At 40.2% G+C, this 22,363-nt stretch overlaps 1 protein-coding gene across 2 annotated transcripts in view; it reads right to left on the bottom strand.

The window, feature by feature from the left end:
* The window catches only part of CCDC91 (coiled-coil domain containing 91), an 86,386-nt gene that overhangs the window by 16,575 nt on the left and 47,448 nt on the right, over positions 1–22,363 (bottom strand). For both annotated transcript variants that reach the window (XM_039354563.1, XM_039354562.1), the window contains exons 9-12: positions 14,359–14,451; positions 11,914–11,982; positions 9,124–9,300; positions 4,173–4,286 (exon numbers count right to left, since the gene is read on the bottom strand). In XM_039354563.1, coding sequence (XP_039210497.1) covers positions 4,173–4,286; positions 9,124–9,300; positions 11,914–11,982; positions 14,359–14,451 — 453 coding nt within the window. The remainder of the gene's footprint in view (positions 1–4,172; positions 4,287–9,123; positions 9,301–11,913; positions 11,983–14,358; positions 14,452–22,363) is intronic.

Consider the following 22,363-nt stretch of genomic DNA (forward strand, 5'->3'; position numbering starts at 1 on the left):
GTGGTGCTCCAGTTATTTTTGGATTGCACCCAAGGAGCCTATGACTATTGGTACTACCCTTGCTTGCTTTTGCCACAGTCTTCCTATTTCTATTTGTAGGTCTTTGTATTTTGTTATCTTCTCCAGTTCTTTCTCTTCTATTCTGCTGTCTCCAGGCACTGCCACGTCCACTATCCAGACTTTTTTGTCTTTCTTATCGACAATTGTTAAGTCTGGGGTGTTATGTTGCAGGTGCTTGTCTGATGATGATGATGATTAGGTTACAAGGGCATTTAATTTTACATTTGAGATGAAGACCCCATCTATGGCAGCATCCAGCATAGTTCTTGATATTTAGCTAATAAATGAATCCTACCACACTTGACAACTAAATCAAAGTAGGTAAGGTAAAAGAAAATACACCAACCGTTAGAACTTAGAAGCTACGCTCTTTGGAAACCCCGTCCTCCAGGTGTTTAAAGCAGAGTCTCCAAAATCTCAAAGGCCGCCTTCTATCCAAGTCTGAAAGCTGGGGGAATCCTCCACTGGATTGCCAGTTGTTAAATCACACACACAACCCTGTCCTTTGCCTAGTCTGGTCCCAAGCTATTTAAGGCCGTGGAAGTCAAAACCAGATTTTTGAACTGAGTCCAGAGGAAAACCAGAAGCCAGCGGGGAACCTAATTAAGGTGGTAAACTTGACATTTTTTTTTTAACTTTGAAATGCGTGACCTGCTTTGATTGCTAAAGTATATATTGGGAACGTTCTATGAAAATATATCGTGATTTGAGGAAAAGTTCTGTGAAAAACTTTAAAAGGATGTTGAACGCTAAAGTGGTTGTTTTGGAAAAAATAGGATGAAGTGCATTCTGTTGAAGATAATCAGCTCAGTCCCATAGAAAAGTAGCTTGTGATTTCAAGGGCTGTGCAGGAATTCACCACAAGGGCTTCAAAGCATCTGGAGGGCATTTTTGGAAGACACAACGATGTCAGGACTATTATGATCACATAACGCAAATCACACACAAGTCACTTGCTGGGCCGTATGGATGACCCGGTCCTGGGGTGCAAACATAATCCTTGCCTACTATTCCTCAAAGCATATGCATTTATTCCTGGCTTCGTTGACCCCCCCCCCGTCTCAAAGTAGAACACTCAATAAATGGCCAATTTTTTTAAAAAAACAGTCATCCCTGTATTTTTGTGGCTGGTAAGATCTGCAATCCAGGCTGAGTTTTGCAGGGAATCAGGCATTTTTGCAGAGAATAAATCCATGCACCACATCCATCTTCCACACTTCCTACAAATCTGATGTTACAATGTTAGATTCATCAATAGGGACTTTACAGAAAGGCTGGGAAAACTAGTAGCGTTAGCTGGGGAAAGGCTTAACATAGATATGGCTTGAACTTGGTCTGACCAATGCTTCAGACGTGCCTGGTCTTTTCACTAATATAATAATTTTGACAAGGATGAGTTGTCCCTTTGGGACAATATGATCTGGATGACTGAGAATCTCCATAGACTGGAGGAAAGGAACTGGAAGTGCCAGCCTGGAAAGAGCCTGGCGGATACGGGACCCAAGCATGAGAATGAAATACCAACACCCACCAAAGAGGTGCCAGACTTTAGGACTTGTTACCAAAACCCCTAGACCAGGGGTTCTCAACCTTTTTAATGCCGCGACCCCCAACCGGTTGTACGTCGAGGACTACTCAACCGGTCGCAAGTCGAGGACTACTCAACTGGTGCAGCACCGTTTGCAGACTGGGACTTTTGGCGGGCTCAGCAGGGCAGAGACAGCCTGGACCATTCCTGTTGGCTTTTGAAAGCCAATAGAACTAGACTCTATTCAAGAGAGTCTCTTCTATTGGCTTTCAAAAGCCAATAGAATAAAAGGGAGTAGCACAGCTAAGGAAAAGGGGGAAAAAAATGGCGGACTGCATTGTTTGGCGACCCCCGTGAAATGGTCGTTCGACCTCAAATGGGGTCCCGACCCACAGGGTGAGAACCGCTGCACTAGACTGAGCCCCCTTGGGCATTTACGAAAGGACCGGGGGGGGGGGGCAGGAGAAGGGTAAAGCCATGGGTTTATGCAGGAACATTCAGATACGGCTTGTGAGGCTTGGTGTCTAAGCCTATATGTCCGTTCTAGTGGTACAAACCATGTTTTGTGTGTGTGTGTGTGTGTGTGCTAGCAAGGTGTGTCATTCAGACATGAAGTTGGCATATAAGCCAATCCTGTTCTGAAAAGCGAGGTAAGATCTGGAAAGAGCCAATGATGGACTGGAGCAGGGTTTCCCGACGTCGGGAACTTTAAGATGCGTGGACTTCAACTCCCAGAATTCCCCAGCCAGCTAAGGAATTCTGGGAGTTGAAGTCCACGCATCTTAAAGTCCCCAAGGTCGAGAAACGCTGGACTAGAGCAGTGTTTCTCAACCTTGACCATTTTAAGGCATGTGGACTTCAATTCCCAGAATTCCACAGCCAGCATTGCTGGCTGTGGAATTCTGGGAGTTGAAGTCCACAAGCCTTAAAATGGTCAAGGTTGAGAAACGCTGGACTAGAGAGTGGACTATCTCAGATAAGAGAGCTTTGTATTTCTGTTATTAATGAGTTTACCCCTTTCTGAAGGTCTCCGCTAACTTTGCTTGTCAGAATATCACAAAAGGGGATCACGTGACGCTGGGACGGTGCAACCATCGTAAATACGAGTCAGTTGTCAAGCAGCCAAAATTTGATCGTGCACGAGGATGCTGCAAACGGACGTAAGTGTGCAAAACAGCCACCGGTTGCTTTTTCCGGTGCTAGTGTAACTCTGAATAGTCACTAAACGGACGGTCAGACGTAGAGGACCACCCGTGCAGCAGAGTGAAAAGCTGCACCACAAATATCACAAAAAAATAAACTGGGGACGTTTCTCAAGGTCTTCTTTTACAACGGATAATCCCGCCCCCAAAGTAGAAAGGAACCAGATAGATTTCGTGGAACAAAATGAACTTCCCTTGACCGTTAACGCAAAATGATTTTTGTTTTTTAAGAAGGCATCATTAATGGCTGCCCAACAACAAAATATTTCCTTAATACCACAGGTTTGGCAACAGCCAAGTCTGAAGCTTTTCCAGAAATTCTGTGAAATGTTTTACTTAGCTTGGCGTGAAGCAGCATAGAGCAACTTTAATTTTACACATAATTTGGGGGGGATTGTAGAGAGTATACATGGCTCAGAACTGGATTTTTGGAATTTGGTTTTTCACTTCTAGATATTTTCTTACCTACCTAAGTAGGCAGATGTAGGAGTTGTTCTAATATTCATTTCATTAACATTTTGTTCTGTGTTTATCTGTGTGCGTGGATGTGCATGCACGTCTATGTGTGTTTGTGTGTGGGTGAATTCTCATGCATGATACATAGACAGACAGACAGACACAGACATATAATACATAGATAGACAGACAGATGGCAGAGATAGATAGATAGATAGATAGATAGATAGATAGATAGATAGATAGATAGATAGATAGATAGATAGACAGATGATATAGCCAAATGATATAGATAGATTGATGATAGAGATAGATAGATGATATAGGAATAGCAACAGCATAGAGATAGATAGATAGATAGATAGATAGATAGATAGATAGATAGATAGATAGATAGATAGATAGATGATACAGATGATAGATGAATAGATTGATGATAGAAATAGATAGATAGATGATATAGCAATAGCAAAGCAATAGCATAGATAGATAGATAGATAGATAGATAGATAGATAGATAGATAGATATAGTTTTGCTTTCATACGTGCCAAAATGATGTACTCAATAAAGTTTTACATTAAGAAATTGGAATATCTTGAAGGTGTTTGCTTGGTTGGGTTCGTCAGTCAGAACCTTGACATTTAACCAGTTCTGGTAAACACAAGCCCAAGCCCCATTAGTAAAAGTATAGAATTCCTCCTCCCATCCATGAACAGGTCACATTATACCCAATTAGGTACAATTATATTGTTTTGAGAAAATATCTCTGAGTCAGGTCAGACATCTGGTGAATCGTCCTTGATTCTCACGGACACCTACCCAACCAAGCCATCTAGCAATTCTAAGCAGGTTTTGAGCCAACTCTTTGCATAATTCTCTCCAGCTCCAAAATTGGGACCACTCTTGTCTTCAAGATATCACTTACTCTTTTCTGCTCCTTGATGTATTCCATCAATTCTTCCCTCGTTTGCTTCACAGCTTCTTCTACAGCTTTTTCACTTTTCTTTTGTTCTTCTAGGATTGCTACTTTTACCATTTCCTAATATTTTAACACACACACATACACATATATATTTAGAAAAAAGAGTAGTTAGGGTAATAATGTGCTTATTTTGCTTCAACATTTTCAGCACCGCACAGGCTACCTCAGTTTTCTCCCACCCCATGAATACCTCCTTTAACAGTATTCTTAACTCTGAAAATCCTGAAGATGTGTGAACTTCAACTACCAGAATTTGTAAATGAGCCCACTGGCTGGGGCATTCTGGGAGTTGAAGTCTACCCATCTTTAAGATGAGAAGCACAAGTCTAAAATGTGATGCCAAGACATTCTACGTTTCTCGTTTCTGTCTTGACTGATCCCCCAAAGCTAAGTAGGATTAGACCTGGTTAATATTTGAATGGTAGATTGTGTTGTTTAGAACCAATCTAGGCCTTTAATCGAGATCAACCTTAGCAACTTGAAGATGGGTGAGGTTCAATTCCCAGAATTCCCCAGCCAGCACAGCTGGCTGGGAAATTCTGGGAGTTCAACTCCACCCATCTTCAAGTTGCTAAGGCTTAAAAACACCGATCTAAGATATTAAATGGAACTGTCTCTAAGAATCATTTATTCAAGGAGAGTACTGCCCCTTACAGACATCTCAAAAGTGCTTTCTCCCCAAAAAAAGCAACTGGACTTTCTTGGCTTTATTTCTCTTTGAAGAAAATGTCAGAATTCAGAATTCATTCTTCAGACTGTATTCCATTTTGGTCACCACCATGTAAAAAAGAGGTTGAGACTCTAGAAAGAGTGCAGAGAAGAGCAACAAAGATGATCAGGGGACTGGAGGCTAAAGCATATAAGGAACGGTTGCTGGAATTGGGTAGGTCTAGTTTAATGAAGAGAAGGACTAGGGGGGGACAGGATAGCAGTCTTCCAGTATCTCAGGGGCTGCCCCAAAGAAGAGGGAGTCAAGCTATTCTCCAAAGCGCCTGAGGGCAGGACAAGAAGCAACAGATGGAAACTAAGCAAGGAAAGAAGCAACCTGGAATTAAGGAGAAACTTCCAGACAGTGAGAACAATTAACCAGTGGAACAACCTGCCTCCAGAAGCAGTGAATGCTCCAACACTGGACGTTTTTAAGAAGAGACTGGACAGCCATTTGTCTAATATGGTATAGGGTTTCCTGCCTGAGCAGCAGGTTGGACTAGATGACCTCCAAGGTCCCTTCCAACTTTATTATTATGGATCATCGCACAGTCAGCCAGATGTTCAGACTGGATTTGGCATTTTGTATACCTATCGAGTCCTTACCCAGGACCTGGGATAGGCAAATGTGGATGTTTGATGGTATTACAGATATCGTCGCAGGATGGAAGCAGTTCCTAGTAAGGCTGCCTTTTGCAATTGACTAATAGCGAATTTGTCAATGCCAATGGTGTTCAAGTGGTGCTCCAGTTGTTTTGGGATTGCACCCAAGGAGCCTATTACTATTGGTACTACCCTTGCTTGCTTTTGCCACAGTCTTATTATTTCTATTTGTAGGTCTTTGTATTTTGTTATCTTTTCCAGTTCTTTCTCGTCTATTCTGCTGTCTCCAGACACTGCCACGTCCACTATCCAGACTTTCTTTCTTATTGACAATTGTTAAGTCTGGGGTGTTATGTTGCAGGTGCTTGTCTGCTTGAATTCTGAAGTCCCAGAGCAGTTTAATTTTATCATTTTCTACGACTTTCTCTATTTTATGATCCCACCAGTTTTTGCTTATAGACAAATGATATTTTTTGCAGATCTTCCAATGCACCATTGTTGCTACTTTGTCATGCCGCTGTTTGTAGTCAGTCTGTGCAATCTTCTTGCAACAGCTTACCAGGTGGTCCACTGTTTCTTCAGCTTCTTTGCATAGGCGGCACTTACTATCTGTTGCTGTCTTCTCAATTTTGACTTTATATGCATGTGTCCTTAAGGCTTGGTCTTGTGCAGCCAGAATTAGTCCCTCGGTCTCTTTCTTCAATTTTCCTGCTCTTAGCCATTGCCAGGTCTTGTTATTATCTGCTTTCCCGGTTATTTTTTTAATGTATTGGCCATGTAGTGCTTTGTCTTCCTATGCCTCTATTCTGTTCTTCATTTGGTCTTTCTTGTAGGCCAGTTTGGTCCTCCAGTAGTCAGTAAGCCTTCCTGATATACTAATTTCAGTGCATCTTCATCATTGTTCTTCTTCTTCTTATTGTTGTTGTTATTATTATTATTATTATTATACGCCTCTTGGATAAGAAGCAAACCCTTTTCAAAGGAAAAAAAAACGCAAGGAAGTCCAATTGCCTTTTGGAAATAAAGCACCTTTGAGACACCCAAGACCTGGATGGTTGAGAATCTCCACAGATATTTCCCCTCCAAGAAAAAAAACACAGGTTAGACACCACAGCCCAGAAGACTGAACAACAACAACAACAAAAGGCAGTCGTGGTGAACCATCCTGCAACATCTATCCCCGTCTGTACAGCTCCTGGGTTTTATTCTAATTCCAGTAATCGCCGAGATTTATTGACCATTATTACCGCATAGAAGAACGGATCTTTCTCCCACAGTCGTGCATACCTATCGATGATTTCCTACGTGCAATATAAGCAGTTTACAGGATGAGTGGGAACATTCACAGGTGAGGTCATAAGGCTGCCAACAAAAGAGATGGGATCAGCCGGAAAGCTGAAAATCTGGGCTCTAAGCTGCAAAAGGAAGACGGAGCTATCGCTGTACGAAGGGCTTCATTTCTGCAAGCTAAACACTTTATAAATGAAGATGGTAGAGGACAGGAAAACCTGGAGGAACATTGTCCATGGGGTCGCGATGGGTCAGACACGACTTCGCAATTAACAACAAATGCCTATGGAGACTCTCAGTCATAGTTATCCCAAAGATGCTTTTTCAGGAAGCAACGGGACTTTCTTGTTTTTCTTTGAAGACATTTCTTCTTAAAAACTTCCAGTGTTGGAGCATCCACAACTTCCAGAGACAGATTGTTCCATTGATTAATTTCTCCTTAGTTCTAGGTTGCTTCTCTCTTTGGTTAGTTTCCATCCATTGCTTCTTGCCCTGCCTTCAGGTGCTTTGGAGAATAGCTTGACTCCCTCTTCTTTGGGGCAGCCCCTCAAATATTGCAAGGCTGCTATCATGTCACCCCTAATCCCTCTATTCGCTGAACTAGACACACCCAATTCCAGCAACCGTTCTTTATATGTTTTAGCCTCCAGTCCTCTTTGTTGCTCTTCTCTGCCCTCTTTCTAGAGTCTCAACATCTTTTTTACATCATGGGGACCAAAACTGGATGCAGGATTCCAGGTGTGGCCTTACCAAGGCCTTGTAAAGTGGTATTAACCCTTCACGTAATGGCACCAAAATTTCCACTCCTTTCCATCTGTGTCCAGAAGAAGGAAAAGAATGTACTTTTTAGATAATCTCAATTGGTTGCTTTATTTGTTCATTTCCCCCCGTTGCTTACATTTGGATGGATTATTTGGGAACTCGTCACAGATCCTCTTCAAAAAGTAAGTTATAAAAACAATCCCAGTTATATTTTCTGAGAAATTGCACCCATCTAAATGTAACTGCCAATTTACTTTCTTTCTTTTTTAGGGAGTTTTGTTTTTCTTGCTGAATTAGGATGTAGGTGGTTCCCAACATCTGTATCTTATGTAACTTTATTCCATACAGATGGAGTAAACATTTAATATATACAAACAATAAGAAAGGGGATTGGGTGCTCCACTGTATTCTTTTCAGGGAGTAGCACACAAATGGTTTGAATTAAAAACAATCGAGTTGAAGGAAGGATCCAGAAATGACTTTTTCCAACAGTGCAAAAAATTGGCCTTTGCATTTAAAGGTCCCTGTCAAATCTAAGCAAGGTGCTAAAAATAGAACAGAAACAGTAGAATTTTACCAGCACCCCATCCTGATTGCAAAGACTTTTCAGTGTCTGCTATAAAAATCATGAAACAGTAGAGGAAACGCCAGCATATTATCGTAATCAGAAAAAAGTTTCTTATTTTAGGAAGTTAAGTTTTCTTTCAACTTTATTGCATTCCAGAAGGACTAAGGAGACTATCCGAGGCTTTCCTTTGAATAAAATAGGCTTCCCTTCATAATTTGCTCTGATCCACCTGGATAACATATGTTTCAAAATGGAAATTGCAGCAAAAGAAACAAACAGACTTCTGGATTTATTTAAACCGTTCAGCTGCTGCAGACACGGCTCTCCAAAATCTTCTCTTCTAGGTTGCTTCTCTCCTTGGTTAGTTTCCATCCGTTGCTTCTTGTTCTGCCTTCAGGGGCTTTGGAGAAGAGCTTGACTCCCTCTTCTTTGGGGCAGCCCCTGAGATACTGGAGCACTGCTATCCTGTCCCCCCTCGTCCTTCTTTTCATTAAACTAGACATACCCAATTCCAGCAATTGTTCCTTATATGTTTTGGCCTCCAGCCCCCTAACCATCTTTGTTGGGCTGTTAGTTTGATCTCCGAGCTTGATGATTTGGCTGCAAATGTTTCATCTCTGTCTGGGGGGGAGGAGACATCTTCAGTGCACTTTGAGCACTGGCCTTTAAATACCTTTTTGTGCGATGTAAACCGGACCACGTCTCGACAACGACAGCCAGCCAATCAAACAACCCAAAACCAGACTATGATTCAGAGGCAACCAAACAAACCAACACCATTTGCAGCACACAGACCATACTTAAACACCAAGGACTATGGCCCAGCAACAAAAAACCAGCCAATCAATAGCTGAATCCAGACCGTGGCTCAGAAACATCCGGATAAATAACACCCACACCGATTTACATAGATTGGGCAGGTAGGTCCATAAACATAAAACGTAGAACATATAATTCACTAACTTCGGATTTCTGTTTTTGTCGTTCCACTGCTTCTTCTACCACTTGAGCAATCTTCCCACGATCTTTGTCTCTCTCTGCTTGCCATAATTCTTTTTCTTGGTCGTGCGTTTTTTCCATGCTTTCCCTTTCAGCCGTTACCGCTGTTAGGATGGCAGCCTGCATATCCTCTTTTTCAAGCTGCGCATCAAATAACAAAGTCAACGTGAATCTAAAATACGGGCATTTCAGCAATTTGGGTCAGTAGCCAAAATGTTGTCTATAATCCCTAAAATGTCAAAAGGTTGTTTTGAGAAAAGGCCCTCAAGTTTATTTAAACTAATTCCGAAGATTGGGTTAATTTTGGAAACTGAAAACATTGTTCCCTGCAACACAGGATTTCCAGTTTCCATCTTTCTTTAAAATAGTTCTTGGGAGATTCTCTGAATAAGTGCTTTTAGACTGAACACGTCTGCAGTAAAAACCAATTGAACGAATTATGAACATCAGCCAAAGATTAGTTCCACTTAGTGGGCTATAAAAACTGTATTCTCTGTTCATACAGTATGATAGTCTTTTCTTGCTAGCCACAAAATAACAGGGCAGGGACAGGAAATATTATTTTCAGCACAGCTAGTGGGCATTATATGGTAAGGACAAATGTGAAGAAGGGCCCTTTTTTCCACAGTTCGTGTCCTCACCTACATAACAGGAGAAGTGATGCCATAGGCTGGGAGTTATCTCAGGATCAGAAAGTAAAATGTAACAATGGCACACAATAATAATAAACATTATATATATTATATTATAATATAAAGTAATTAATATAATAAAAGTATATGTTTTATATATATTTACATAAAAATTAATATAATATATACATATCCATTATAATAATAATATAATTAATATAATATATTATTATATATTAATAAATATATAATAATAAATGTAGGGCATTGCATTATAATAAAATTATATCTGCTATATATGTATTTATAAATATATATATATATTTATAAATATATAAATTAAGATAAGATATAAAATATATCCATTATATTAAGGAAATAATATAATTAATATATTATAATTCTATCTATCTATCTATCTATCTATCTATCTATCTATCTATCTATCTATCTATCTATCTATCTATCTATCTCTATCTATCTATCTACCTACCTACCTACCTACCTACCTACCTACCTATCTATCTATCTATCTATCTATCTATCTATCTATCTATAAAAATGAGCCGAGCTTTCATTGGGACCACCCAACATCGTCAGGGCTTTAAAAGTAGTCACTGGGAAGGAGCCTTTATACGATGTTAGCAGCCTGTATCTGGCTTCTGGAATGTGTGATTGGACCCAGCTGATCGTGCCGTGACTCAGATACACCATCTACGTCAATGCATGATGTTTTCCCATGTCTCGGAGGAGACATGGGAAAACATCATGCATTGACGTAGGTGGTGTATCTGAAAACAGTAAAATACGGAGGAGACACGGGAAAACCTCATGCATTGACGTAGGTGGTGTATCTGAGTCACGGCACGATCAGCTGGGTCCAATCACACATTCTAGAAGCTGGATACAGGCTACTAACATCGTATAAAGGCTCCTTCCCAGTGACTACTTTTAAAGCTCTGACGATGTTGGGTGGTCCCAACGAAAGCTCGGCTCATTAAATAATTTTTTACTACTTTCCTCTTGGTGATCGGTATTTATTGGTTTTATTATGGACGTACCCAAGAGTCGAATTTTTAGCTTTATAACTCATATATATATATGTGTGTATGTGTGTATGTGTGTATGTGTATATGTATATATGTATATGTATGTGTATATGTGTATATGTATATATGTATATATGTATATGTATATGTAATAATAAATATAGGGCATTGCATTATATTATAATATAATATAATTATATCTGTTATATACATTAATATAAGATATATAATATATCCATTGTGTTGAGAAAATAATATAATTAATAATAACTATAGGACATTGCATTATAATATAATAAAATTATATCTGTTTTATATTTATTTATTTATATATATATTTATATTTATAAATATATAAGTTAATATAAGATATCTATCCATTGTAATAAGAAAATAATATAATTAATATAATATATTATTGTATAATAATAAATACATGTAATAATAAATATAGGGCATGGCATGCAAAAACAACTAGACACCAAGTTTTTTCCCTTATGCCATCACTCTGCTAAATCCCTAATTCCCACCACACCGTCTTGTGTGTAAGGATATTTACCCATGTAGTAGGGCTGTATTGCCATTATCCTTCTCATCCTTCCTATTACCTTCTCGTATTGGTATCATATATCACTTTTTGTATCTTATGATTTATCACTCTGTTGTTTCTATGTACACTGAGAGCTTATGTGTGTCCGATCCCACCTGGCCAATAAGGAATTAATTTTATTCTATCCTCAACCTAAATTGATTGGTCAAAATAGCTTCTTCTCAAAATATCCACTAGGTAAAGCTTTTCAGAGGGGACAGCCCCCATCTAAAGTTCTCAGTGCTTTTTAGGAGGGAAACTGAAGGGCAACAGAAGAAGTTTTCACCTACTTCTAGCAGTTTTGTTTTAGTCCTAGTATAGTTTGATAAGAGGTATCAAGAAGAATAAAAACTCAGCATAACAATGAAAAAAATCCCTCTCATTAAGAACTCCTGATTCCAGATGTTGACTTGGTGCAGCCCCATCAACATCAAAGGGAGCTTCAAGAGGTCCCCCCAGAGACAGTTTTTGCATGCTAAGATACCTTTGCTGCAGCTGCCAAAGCCTCCTTATTACGTTCCCTTTCATTCTCCATGCATTTTTCCAACATTTCCTGGAAACAAAGCACAGTGAAAAGTATTACAGCTCGTAAAAACAAAAAAAAATATCTTCCCAAAAACATGGATGTCCACAGAAGCCAGAGGCTTTCTCAGAATGATAATAATAATAATAATAATAGTAAAGTTGGAAGGGACCTTGGAGGTCATCTAGTCCAACCCTCTGCTCAGGCAGGAAACCCTATACCATTTCGGACAAAGGGCTGTCCAGTCTCTTCTTAAAAACCTCCAGTGTTGGAGCATTCACCACTTCTGGAAGCGAGAAGCTCCACTGGTTCCTTGTTCTAACTGTCAGGAAGTTTCTCCTTAGTTGCTTCTCTCCTTGCTTAGTTTCCACCTGTTGCTTCTTGTCCTGCCTTCAGGCGCCTTGGAGAATAGCTTGACTTCTTCTTCTTTGGGGCAACCCCCGAGATATTGGAACACTGCTATCCTGTCCCCCCTCGTCCTTCTGAAAGGTGCCTTGTAATCTCCTGTGACACAACAACACAACCACAAAAGAGGCAGAGCCCATTTCATTATTTGCTCATCACCTTGCTTCTCTCACAAATAGACATCTTCCAAAGGATTTAGTTCATGGTTTTTTTCTTTCTTTCTAGACGATCTAAGCCTTCTTAAGACGACACGCCATTCCTTCCAGATTACGCTATCTGGAAGGACCACAGCTGGCCAACCAGATGCTGGAAAGGAATTTGGAGTCGGTGTCGATGCTCGAATCTGAAGTCAGCTGAAGTGAGCGAGACGCAACCCATTTGTAGTCTAGCGATGAATCCAACTAGGAAAATGAAGTTCATTCCCTTCCCCTGAGACGCCAGAATTAGACAACATCCCTCTAGAAAAATCTTCTGGATTCTTTTTCAGGATTCTTATAGGGAAGGATGACACACTCAGCTGTCTTGTCACAGAGTATTATTTTCAGGGCCACAGCAAGGCAGGTGAGACCAGCATAAATACGTTTGCTGTCATGTTTATTAACTTTTTGTCCCAATTTTACATATAAGCTGTTTTGGGGGGAGGCCCTTTGCCCTAAAATGCAGCCTAGAAATAGTTAATATCAATTGAAGATTATTTAAGTCAATAATGATTGATAAGGTGAGACAAGGACAGCCATTTGTCCAAAATGGTGTAAGGTTTCCTGCCTGAGGAGGGGGTTGGACTCAATGAGCTCCCTTCCAACATTATTATTATTATTATGGATCATCGCACAGCCAGATGTTCAGACTGGATTTGGCATTTTGTCTACCTATCGAGTCCTTACCCAGGACCTGGGATAGGCATATGTTGATGTTTGATGGTATTACAGATATCGTCGCAGGATGGAAGCAGTTCCTAATAAGGCCGCCTTTTGCAATTGACTAATAGCGAATTTGTCAATGCCGATGATGGTGTTCAAGTGGTGCTCCAGTTGTTTTGGGATTGCACCCAAGGAGCCTATGACTATTGGTACTACCCTTGCTTGCTTTTGGCACAGTCTTTCTATTTCTATTTGTAGGTCTTTGTATTTTGTTATCTTCTCCAGTTCGTTCTCTTCTATTCTGCTATCTCCAGGCACTGCCACGTCCACTATCCAGACTTTTTTGTCTTTCTTATCGACAATTGTTAAGTCTGGGGTGTTATGTTGCAGGTGCTTGTCTGTTTGAATTCTGAAGTCCCAGAGCAGTTTAATTTTATCATTTTTCTATGACTTTCTCTATTTTATGATCCCACCAGTTTTTGCTTACAGGCAAATAATATTTTTTGCAGATCTTCCAATGCACCATTGTTGCTACTTTGTCATGCCGCTGCTTGTAGTCAGTCTGGGCGATCTTCTTGCAACAGCTTACCAGGTGATCCACTGTTTCTTCAGATTATTATTATTATTATTACTACTACTACTACTACTACTACTACTACTACTACTACTACTACTACTATCCCGCAGGGATGGAGAGACAAACTCTGTTCTTAAAAAGAAAAGCGAAATGAAGAAAAAAGGGAATTTTCTTGGTGGAAGTAAGTTGCACCAGGTTAGCTTTTACAATTGCATCTCAGGTCCTGCGTGTCTATTTCTTCTCTTAGATCAGGAGTGCAGAACTATGACCCTTTTAGGACCTGTGGACTGAGCTTGGCTGGCTCAGGCATTCTGGGAGTTGAAGTCCACAGGTCCTGAAAGGGCCATAGTTCGCCATCTCTGTCTTGGATGAACCCAGTCTGAGGAGATCTACTTTTGCCTTGGACCCCTCTTCATGGTTCAAGGCCTTTGATGCTTAGACGTTAAGTCCTTGTGAAAGAAAATATCGCTTGACCTCTGAAAGATTCTTTTGGGCTCTCAATGACCCCTCTTTCTAAATGGTGTCAAGATTTTGCAGCCCTCTGAGGTGGAAAAGTCAATGTACCTTGTATTCCAGGGATTGTTGCAACAAGGATTCTTTGGTTTTGTCTTCTAAGATTCTCCGCTCTTCTTCCAACATATCAAGCAGCCTTTGATGCTGAAGGAAGGAAGGAAGAGGAAGAGAGAGGGAAAAGAGAAGGAAATAGGTAGGAAGGAAGAGGAGGGGAAAAATGAAGAGGAAGGAAGGGAAGGGAAGGGGAGGGGAGGGAAGGGGAGGGAGGGAGGGAGGAAAGAAAGAAAGAAAGAAAGAAAGAAAGAAAGAAAGAAAGAAAGAAAGAAAGAAAGAAGGAGGGAGGGAAGAAGGAATGAAGAAAGAAAGAAAGAAAAACAAGAAAGGAAGGAAGAAGGAAGGAAGAACAAAGAAGAAAGAAACAAAGAAACAAAGAAAGGAGGGAGGGAGGGAGGAAAGAAGAAGAAAGAAAGAAAGAAAGAAAGAAAGGAAGAAAGGAGGAAGAAGAAAGAAAGGAGGAAGAAGAAAGAAAGAAAGAAAGGGAGGGAGGGAGGAAGGAAGGAAGAAGAAAGAAAGAAAAAGGAAGAAAGAAAAAAGAAAGAAAGAGAAAGAGAAAGGAAGGAAGGAAAGGAAGGAAGGAAGGAAGAAAGAAGAGAGAGAGAGAGAGGAGGGAAAAATGAAGACGAGGGAAGGAAGAAGGAAAGAAGGAAACAGAAGAGAAAAAAGAAGAGAAGGGAAGGGAGATTACATTTACATAAAAGGCAGACAACAAGTAAAACCAACTTTTCTGACTTTCAAAGTTTATAACTGGTTTTATTCATGGACATCCACCGGGATGACAGTGGGGGAAGTGACATAACACATGTCATGGTATCATCAGGCAGATGACAACAGGAAGTGCACCAAGACATTGTGGCACAATCTGAGTTGTCTTTATTGGACAGAATAGACTTGAAAAGTACAGTAGACTCCTTGATGTGCCCAATGGAACGGCTCCTCAACCTGCCTGCCATCCTCAAGGAGGCCATCATGATTCAGGGGGTAGTAAAAAGAAGGATTTTTGAAAGTCAAATAGAGTCCTCGGGGAAATTTGGGTGAGGATAGACCTAGAGATTTTGAAATGTATTTATATTTAGAAATCACCCCTCTCTCTCAGAAAGTGAATCTGGACAGTGTGCAAGTAGACATAAAAACAAAAAAAGCTTTATACAAATATACAAAATAATGAAAAACAGGAATAAAATGATTAAAATCCCAAAGGAGGGGAGCGGTTTCAGGGCGCTAAACAGCCCCCCCATGGCTGCCTACTCTTCTGTGGACCCCAAGAGAGTAGAACAACCCTTAAAACACAACAATATCCAATGAGAATCCCCCGGACCCACTCAAAATCTTGGCAGGTCTCTTGAACCTACTAAGGTCCCCAAGCTTCAGAGATAACTCCACCCTAATCTCAAGCTGCAACAACGGCTTTTCATTACATCAGTGGTTCTCAACCTGTGGGTCGGGACCCCATTTGGGGCCGAACGACCATTTCACGGGAGTCGCCAAACAACGCAGTCCGCCATTTTTTTCCCCCTTTCCTTAGCTGTGCTACTTCCTTTTATTCTATTGGCTTTTGAAAGCCAATAGAATAGACTCTCTTGAATAGAGTCTAATTCTATTGGCTTTCAAAAGCCAATAGGAATTGTCCAGGCTGTCTCTGCCCTGCTGAGCCCGCCAAAAGCCCCATTCTGCAAACGGTGCTGCACCAGTTGAGTAATCTTTGACTTAACAACCGGTTGAGTAGTCCTCGACTTACGACCGGTTGGAGGTCACGGCATTAAAAAGGTTGAGAACCACTGCATTACATTATAAACTATTTTGTGGGGGTTCCCTGCTCAGCTTTCTGGGACAATAGATCCATTTGAAACGTTACAGACATTGTCCTAAAATAGCTGCCATAAAAGATATCGCCAAAAGCCCAGATTGATCAGACGTTTCCTGGTGTCTTTTTGGACACAGACATGAAGCATATAGCTGATGTTTTCTTCTCCAGCTTGTTCCTTTCCTTCTTCCCAAGACACACACTTATTTTTTTTTCCAGTACTTTTGTGTCCGCCGCACCAATATTTACAAGGCGCCACGTTAAGAGATTCAGGCTCTGAATAAACAAGCTATGAATATTGGAGCATGTAAACCAGGACATGATATGCCAGGTTACATGGATAATTCTCTATGTTATGATTGTCAGGGAGAGAGGAAAAGTGGGCGAATGGCAAGAAATAAATGTACCGAGCTGAGAACTGTAATCACGGCACCGGAAATTGGCTGTAGAGTTGGAAGGATGATGCACTTGAAAAAGCAAGGCCAAACAATGATTCCAAGAAGAAATGAAATTTGCTCAAATGTAGTAGCCAAACAGGACGCTGGAAATCATTTGCCGGAGACATCTGCTCCAGTGCACCACTCGTGGGACTTTCTGCTTTCTCACGTCTCCATCTTTCTGCTCAACACAGAAAGTGGAGCTTAGGAACGTCAACATAGCTTGCGCTCTCTTTTCTTCTTCCTTTCTCCTTCCATCCTTCTCACAGTCTCATCTCTCAAAAACGTGGAAATACTACAACGGATGAAGGGACAACATCCAAGGACATGCAGGCACCCCGGATCAAATGCACAGGTATAGTATAGGTGGTTGTTGTTGTTAACTGCGAAGTCGTGTCCGACCCATCGCGACCCCATGGACAATGTTCCTCCAGGTCTTCCTGTCCTCTACCAAGTATAGGTGGTACCTTGCTCAATAGTAGCAACTGTGAGAGGGATCTCGGAGTCCTAGTGGACAATCACTTAAATATGAGCCAGCCGTGTGCTGCAACTGCCAAAAAAGCCAACACAGTGCTGGGCTGCATTAACAGAGGGAGAGAATCTAGATCACCTGGAGTGTTAATACCACTTTACAACAATCTCAGGGGCTGCCCCAAAGAAGAGGGAGTCAAGCTATTCTCCAAAGCGCCTGAAGGCAGGACAAGAAGCAACGGATGGAAACTCATCAAGGAGAGAAGCAACCTGGAACTAAGGAGAAACTTCCTGACAGTGAAGACAATTAACCAGTGGAACAACCTGCCTCCAGAAGCGGTGGATGCTCCAACACGGGAGGTTTTGAAGAAGAGACTGGACAGCCATTTGGCTGAAATGGTGTAGGGTTTCCTGCTTGAGCAGGGAGTTGGACTAGATGACCTCCAAGGTCCCTTCCAACTTTATCATCATCATCATCATGGCCACTGTCTTTCTGTTGCAGCATCTGGATAGCTGGAAAGACTCATTGGAGAGTTTATCCAATATGATCAGTTTGGAGTCTATCTATCTATCTATCTATCTATCTATCTATCTATCTATCTATCTATCTATCTATCTATCTATAGTAGGAAGAAAAATTCTGAAACGGATTATTTTCAAAGGTACCAAATTATGGGCAGATCTATAAGATAATTCATAGTACAGAGAGATCCTTTTCTTTTTTCTGATACATTCAGCCTATGGGCCTAAGAAATTATCCGCAGATAATTAAAGGAACTGCCACCACAAGGAATATTAAAGCTACTACGAGGTGATGCCGTTTCGAGAAATATGTGGAGGTGAGGATGAGACTCAGTGAACTCCTGACTTGATCTTCTTCCTTGCCAGCTTCGTCCTTTGGCTACTATTGCTGGCTGGATTGGAGAAAGGCACAATGCAACGAGGAGACTGTCTCCTACTGTTTATTGTCGTGAGCAACAACATTGTATGGTTGATGGTTTCAGCAAAGCTACATTCAGACCTAATTGCTAATTCAACTGCTAGTTCCTTCTCTCGGGTAACGTTTTATGCAGTAAAACTGCACATCCAGTACGTAAAACAATGCAGCTGAAAACTCCTACAGTTAAGCTGGAAAATGCAACAGGTCCAAGCTCAAGAAGGGGGGGAAAAAAAATCAGATGAAACAACTTTTGCCTATGGAAAAGAAAAAAGAAGCCAAAAGAAGAAAAAAAACACTGCAAAAAGAAAACCCAAAACAAAAGTTCAGACACAGGTTACTTTTTTCCTGCTAGCTGTTTTGAGCAATTGCTCCAGATGAAAATGTTTGATGTCGAGTCAAAGATAAATACAGCCCTGTGGTTTTCCTTGATTCTTGTTAAAGAAAAGAGAGAGAGAAAGAATTCTATTTCCTGGAATGTGAGTCAAAGAAAATAATGTAAAAAGATTGAATCATGTTCATAAGCAGGCAGGTACATTTTTCCAAAATGAAGTCTGTGTTTGAGGAATCATCACAAATGCACTCAGAAACTCGGTTGTGAAGTCACACTATTTCAGAGAACCCATTTATCAAGAATGGGTAAATCCTCCCCCCTTCCAAAATCATTTGAACAGGTCACTTAAATCCAGTCCATCAATTTCTACAATCTATGTTTACAAGCACTAAGTTCAAATAAACAAACGATATATTCTTCAAAAACAATGGCTTCACCACAAAGCATCATGCCAAGAAGGACTTTTAAAAATGTAATTTTATAGCTATATTAAATACAGCTTCAGCTCCGTGCCTTAATCTCATTGGTATAATGCATATGTTTTTTTATTTATTTATTCTTTACTACTTTTAAAATAGTAACAGAAAAAGGGAGGGAAAAAAACAACAGAAAACACAAAGATACATAATCAAAAACATACATAACAAGGGCTTAACAATAGGTGAAAACAATACAATGGAAAAAAAATAAAAATAGAGTTTAATGTGTTGTTACAATAGTAAACTTTTATAATGTTATATGTAATTATTAATGCAAACATTTTGCAGATGTTCTGTACATATGTGCAGAGAAATAATACACTTGTATAACTATCATAATCTAATTCAAACATTATGCAGATATACTGTGTATATATGTGTGTGTATGTATAATACACTTGTATAACTACCATAATGATCTAATTCAAACATTATGCAGATATACTGTGTATATATATATGTGTGTGTGTATAATACACTTGTATAACTATCATAATGATCTAATTCAAACATTATGCAGATATACTGTATATAAGTGTGTATAATACACTTGTATAACCATCATAATGATCTAATTCAAACATTATGCAGATATACTGTGTATAAGTGTGTATAATACACTTGTATAACTATCATGATCTAATTCAAACATTATGCAGATATACTGTGTATAAGTGTGTATAATACACTTGTATAACTATCATAATGATCTAATTCAAATATTATGCAGATATACTGCATATCTGTGTGCGCATAAATACACTTTTATAACTATGATGCTTGTCTTTTATCTACTGCAATTGGTATAAATGAGTCCTATATTTCACTGTACTTATCCATATAAAATCTACATCTATAGGCAATCTGATCATTAGTAGCACATATAATTAGTAGCACATGTAATTAGTAGCACATATAAATTGGTCAATTTATTTTCCAAAACACCAGAAGGCAGGACAAGAAACAATAGATGGAAACTAATCAACGAGAGAAGCAAAATGGAATTAAGGAGAAGCTTCCTAACAGTGAGGACAATTACGGTAACCAGTGGAACATCTTGCCACCAGACGTTGTAGGTGCTTCATCACTGGAGATTTTAAAGAAGAGACTGGACAGCCTCTTATCTGAAATGGTATAGGGCAGGGGTAGGCAACCTTGGCTCTTTTATGACTCGTGGACTTCAACTCCCAGAATTCCTGAGCCAGCCATGCTGAGGGGAAAGGGAGAGGTTTTCAAACTGAGCCATGCTGGCTCAGGAATTCTGGGAGTTGAAGTCCACGAGTCATAAAAGAGCCAAGGTTGCCTACCCCTGGTATAGAGTCTCCTGCTTGAATAGGGGCTAGACTAGAAGACCTCCAAGGTCCCTTCCAGCTCTATTCTATTCTGATTCTAATCAGGTCTTCAATCCATTGAGGTAATGCATATGCAACTGTCAGCATCAAAAGGGCAGATCCAGAGTCATGATGATGTCATAGGCTCTCGTCTTCAGAGAATGAGACAAGATTATAGCTGTATTTATATTTCTTCTTATCTTCTCCACTTTTTAAGGAGTCTTTTAAACAAAACACTGTCCATGCTACAATTCTTAGTAAGACTTACTGGTCAATAAAATTCCTTGAGGATTAAAAGGCGGAAGAATAAAACCCCATTTTGAGAATCAGCGCATTTTCTATTCTTAGTTTCCTTCTGGGATTGCTGGTGTCACAGTTCCAGGGTGACTCACAATCAATTAATTATCTACACTCAGACTTGTTCACCATAATTAATTCTCTGAGTGTCTGTACTCCCATTGCTATTTATCACTCAACTAATTCAATTTCATTCAGTCCCAACTCCAAACCAGCTCTGGGCAACTCACATGATAATAAACCTATAATAACTTGTAGGCTTCTATCATTAATCCATTTTTTGTGTGATGCTGAATCTGGGAGACAGTGAGATATGGCCTCTTCCTTTTAGCTGCGAAGACATTTAACAGCTAGCCAGCTTATGTAATGTAAGATGTAATGTAATGATGGGAATGACTCAGCAGGGTCTGAGTCTCTTTAAGAGCCTTTGTACAAAGCAGGGGTCTTCAAACTTGGCCCTTTTATGACTTGTGGACTTCAACTCCCAGAATTCCTCAGCCAGCAACACTGGCTGAGGAATTCTGGGAGTTGAAGTCCACAAGTCATAAAAGGGATATACTGTGGATATACGTATATACACATATACATGTGTCTGAAGACTGCTGGTATAAAGGGAAGACTCTGCTGATGTGTTCTCTCTTCTGTTTCCTGCTGTAATTGTGGTTTGTTGGATCCTGCTGTATTAGCACGTGTGTGTATATTGTTCCTGGTGTATGATATGGTAGACAGGCTAAGATAAACCATCATTTAATGCAAACCACTGTTTACTGCGTTTACTCCTGGGTTATCTCAGTGCAATAAGACTGTGCATGCTCTGACAGACAGTTGTTAAGTGTATTTTGCCCCATTCTACAACCTTTCTTCTCACAGTTGTTAGGAGCTTTACTGCAGTTGTTGAGTTAGCAACACTGTGGTTAAGTGTCTATGGAGATTCTCCATTCATCCCGGTCACGGGTGTCCCAAAGGTGCTTTTTCAAGAGGCAATTTGGGCTTCCTTCCCTTAAAGACGTTTCGCTCCTCCTCCAGGAAGCTCCAGTTCTGACTCAGACAGCCATTCAGTGAATCCGGCTCCTGACTTTGCGTCGTCAGGAGGTCACAAAAGGGGATCACATCTCTCTCTCTCTCTCTCTCTCTCTCTCTCTCTCTCTCTCTCTCTCTCTCTCTCTCTCTCTCTCTCTCTCTCTCTCTCTCACACACACACACACACACACACAGGACGCTGCAACCGTCATAAGTACAAACCAGTTGCCAAGCATCTGAATTTTGATCGTGTAACCATGGAAACGCTGCAATGGTCTTGAGTGTGAAAAACGGTTCTAAGTTTTCGGTGTCGTAACTTCAGTCACTAAATGAATGATTGTACGTCGAGGACCATCTGTAATATGGGTCCAACTGTCAAGCGTTTCACGTAATCTTTTATTTTGCACTCCTGGAGAGTTGTCGTTTTTCAAAATTCTCACAGCCCTTATATGCCCTTTCATCCCTTCTTCCTTGAGGCGAACGTTGACGAGCCTGCCTTTCATTTCTACCTTCAGCACATCCTTCTTATTCATCCATCTTTTCATTATTCACTCATTTCAGTCATGACTTTCCTTTTTTTAATTCTAATAACTCTGCTGAAAGCTCCTTGTTTAGCTGTTTTCATCTACCTCCAATTTTTTTAAAAAATCCCCATTAAAAAGACTTAGCATTTCCTTTGCCTCTTTCGGCTCTTTTTTTTTTTTTTTTGCTTGTGACCCCCCTTTGCCAATTTTCCTAGGAAATGTCTTATTTTTCCTCTTCAAACATTATAAGACACCTTCCTCTCGTCCTCACGATTTTCAGCAATCCTTTTCTTAAGTCTATTTTTTTTTTCATCCACAGCCTCTTCCCCTTCATTCCGCATATTTTCCATCACCATTTGCATAAC

Source organism: Crotalus tigris, unplaced genomic scaffold, assembly GCF_016545835.1.
Source record: "Crotalus tigris isolate CLP2741 ecotype Arizona unplaced genomic scaffold, ASM1654583v1 scf7180000018563.1161478300:1536566, whole genome shotgun sequence".
In the NCBI taxonomy this organism is placed as follows: domain Eukaryota; kingdom Metazoa; phylum Chordata; class Lepidosauria; order Squamata; family Viperidae; genus Crotalus; species Crotalus tigris.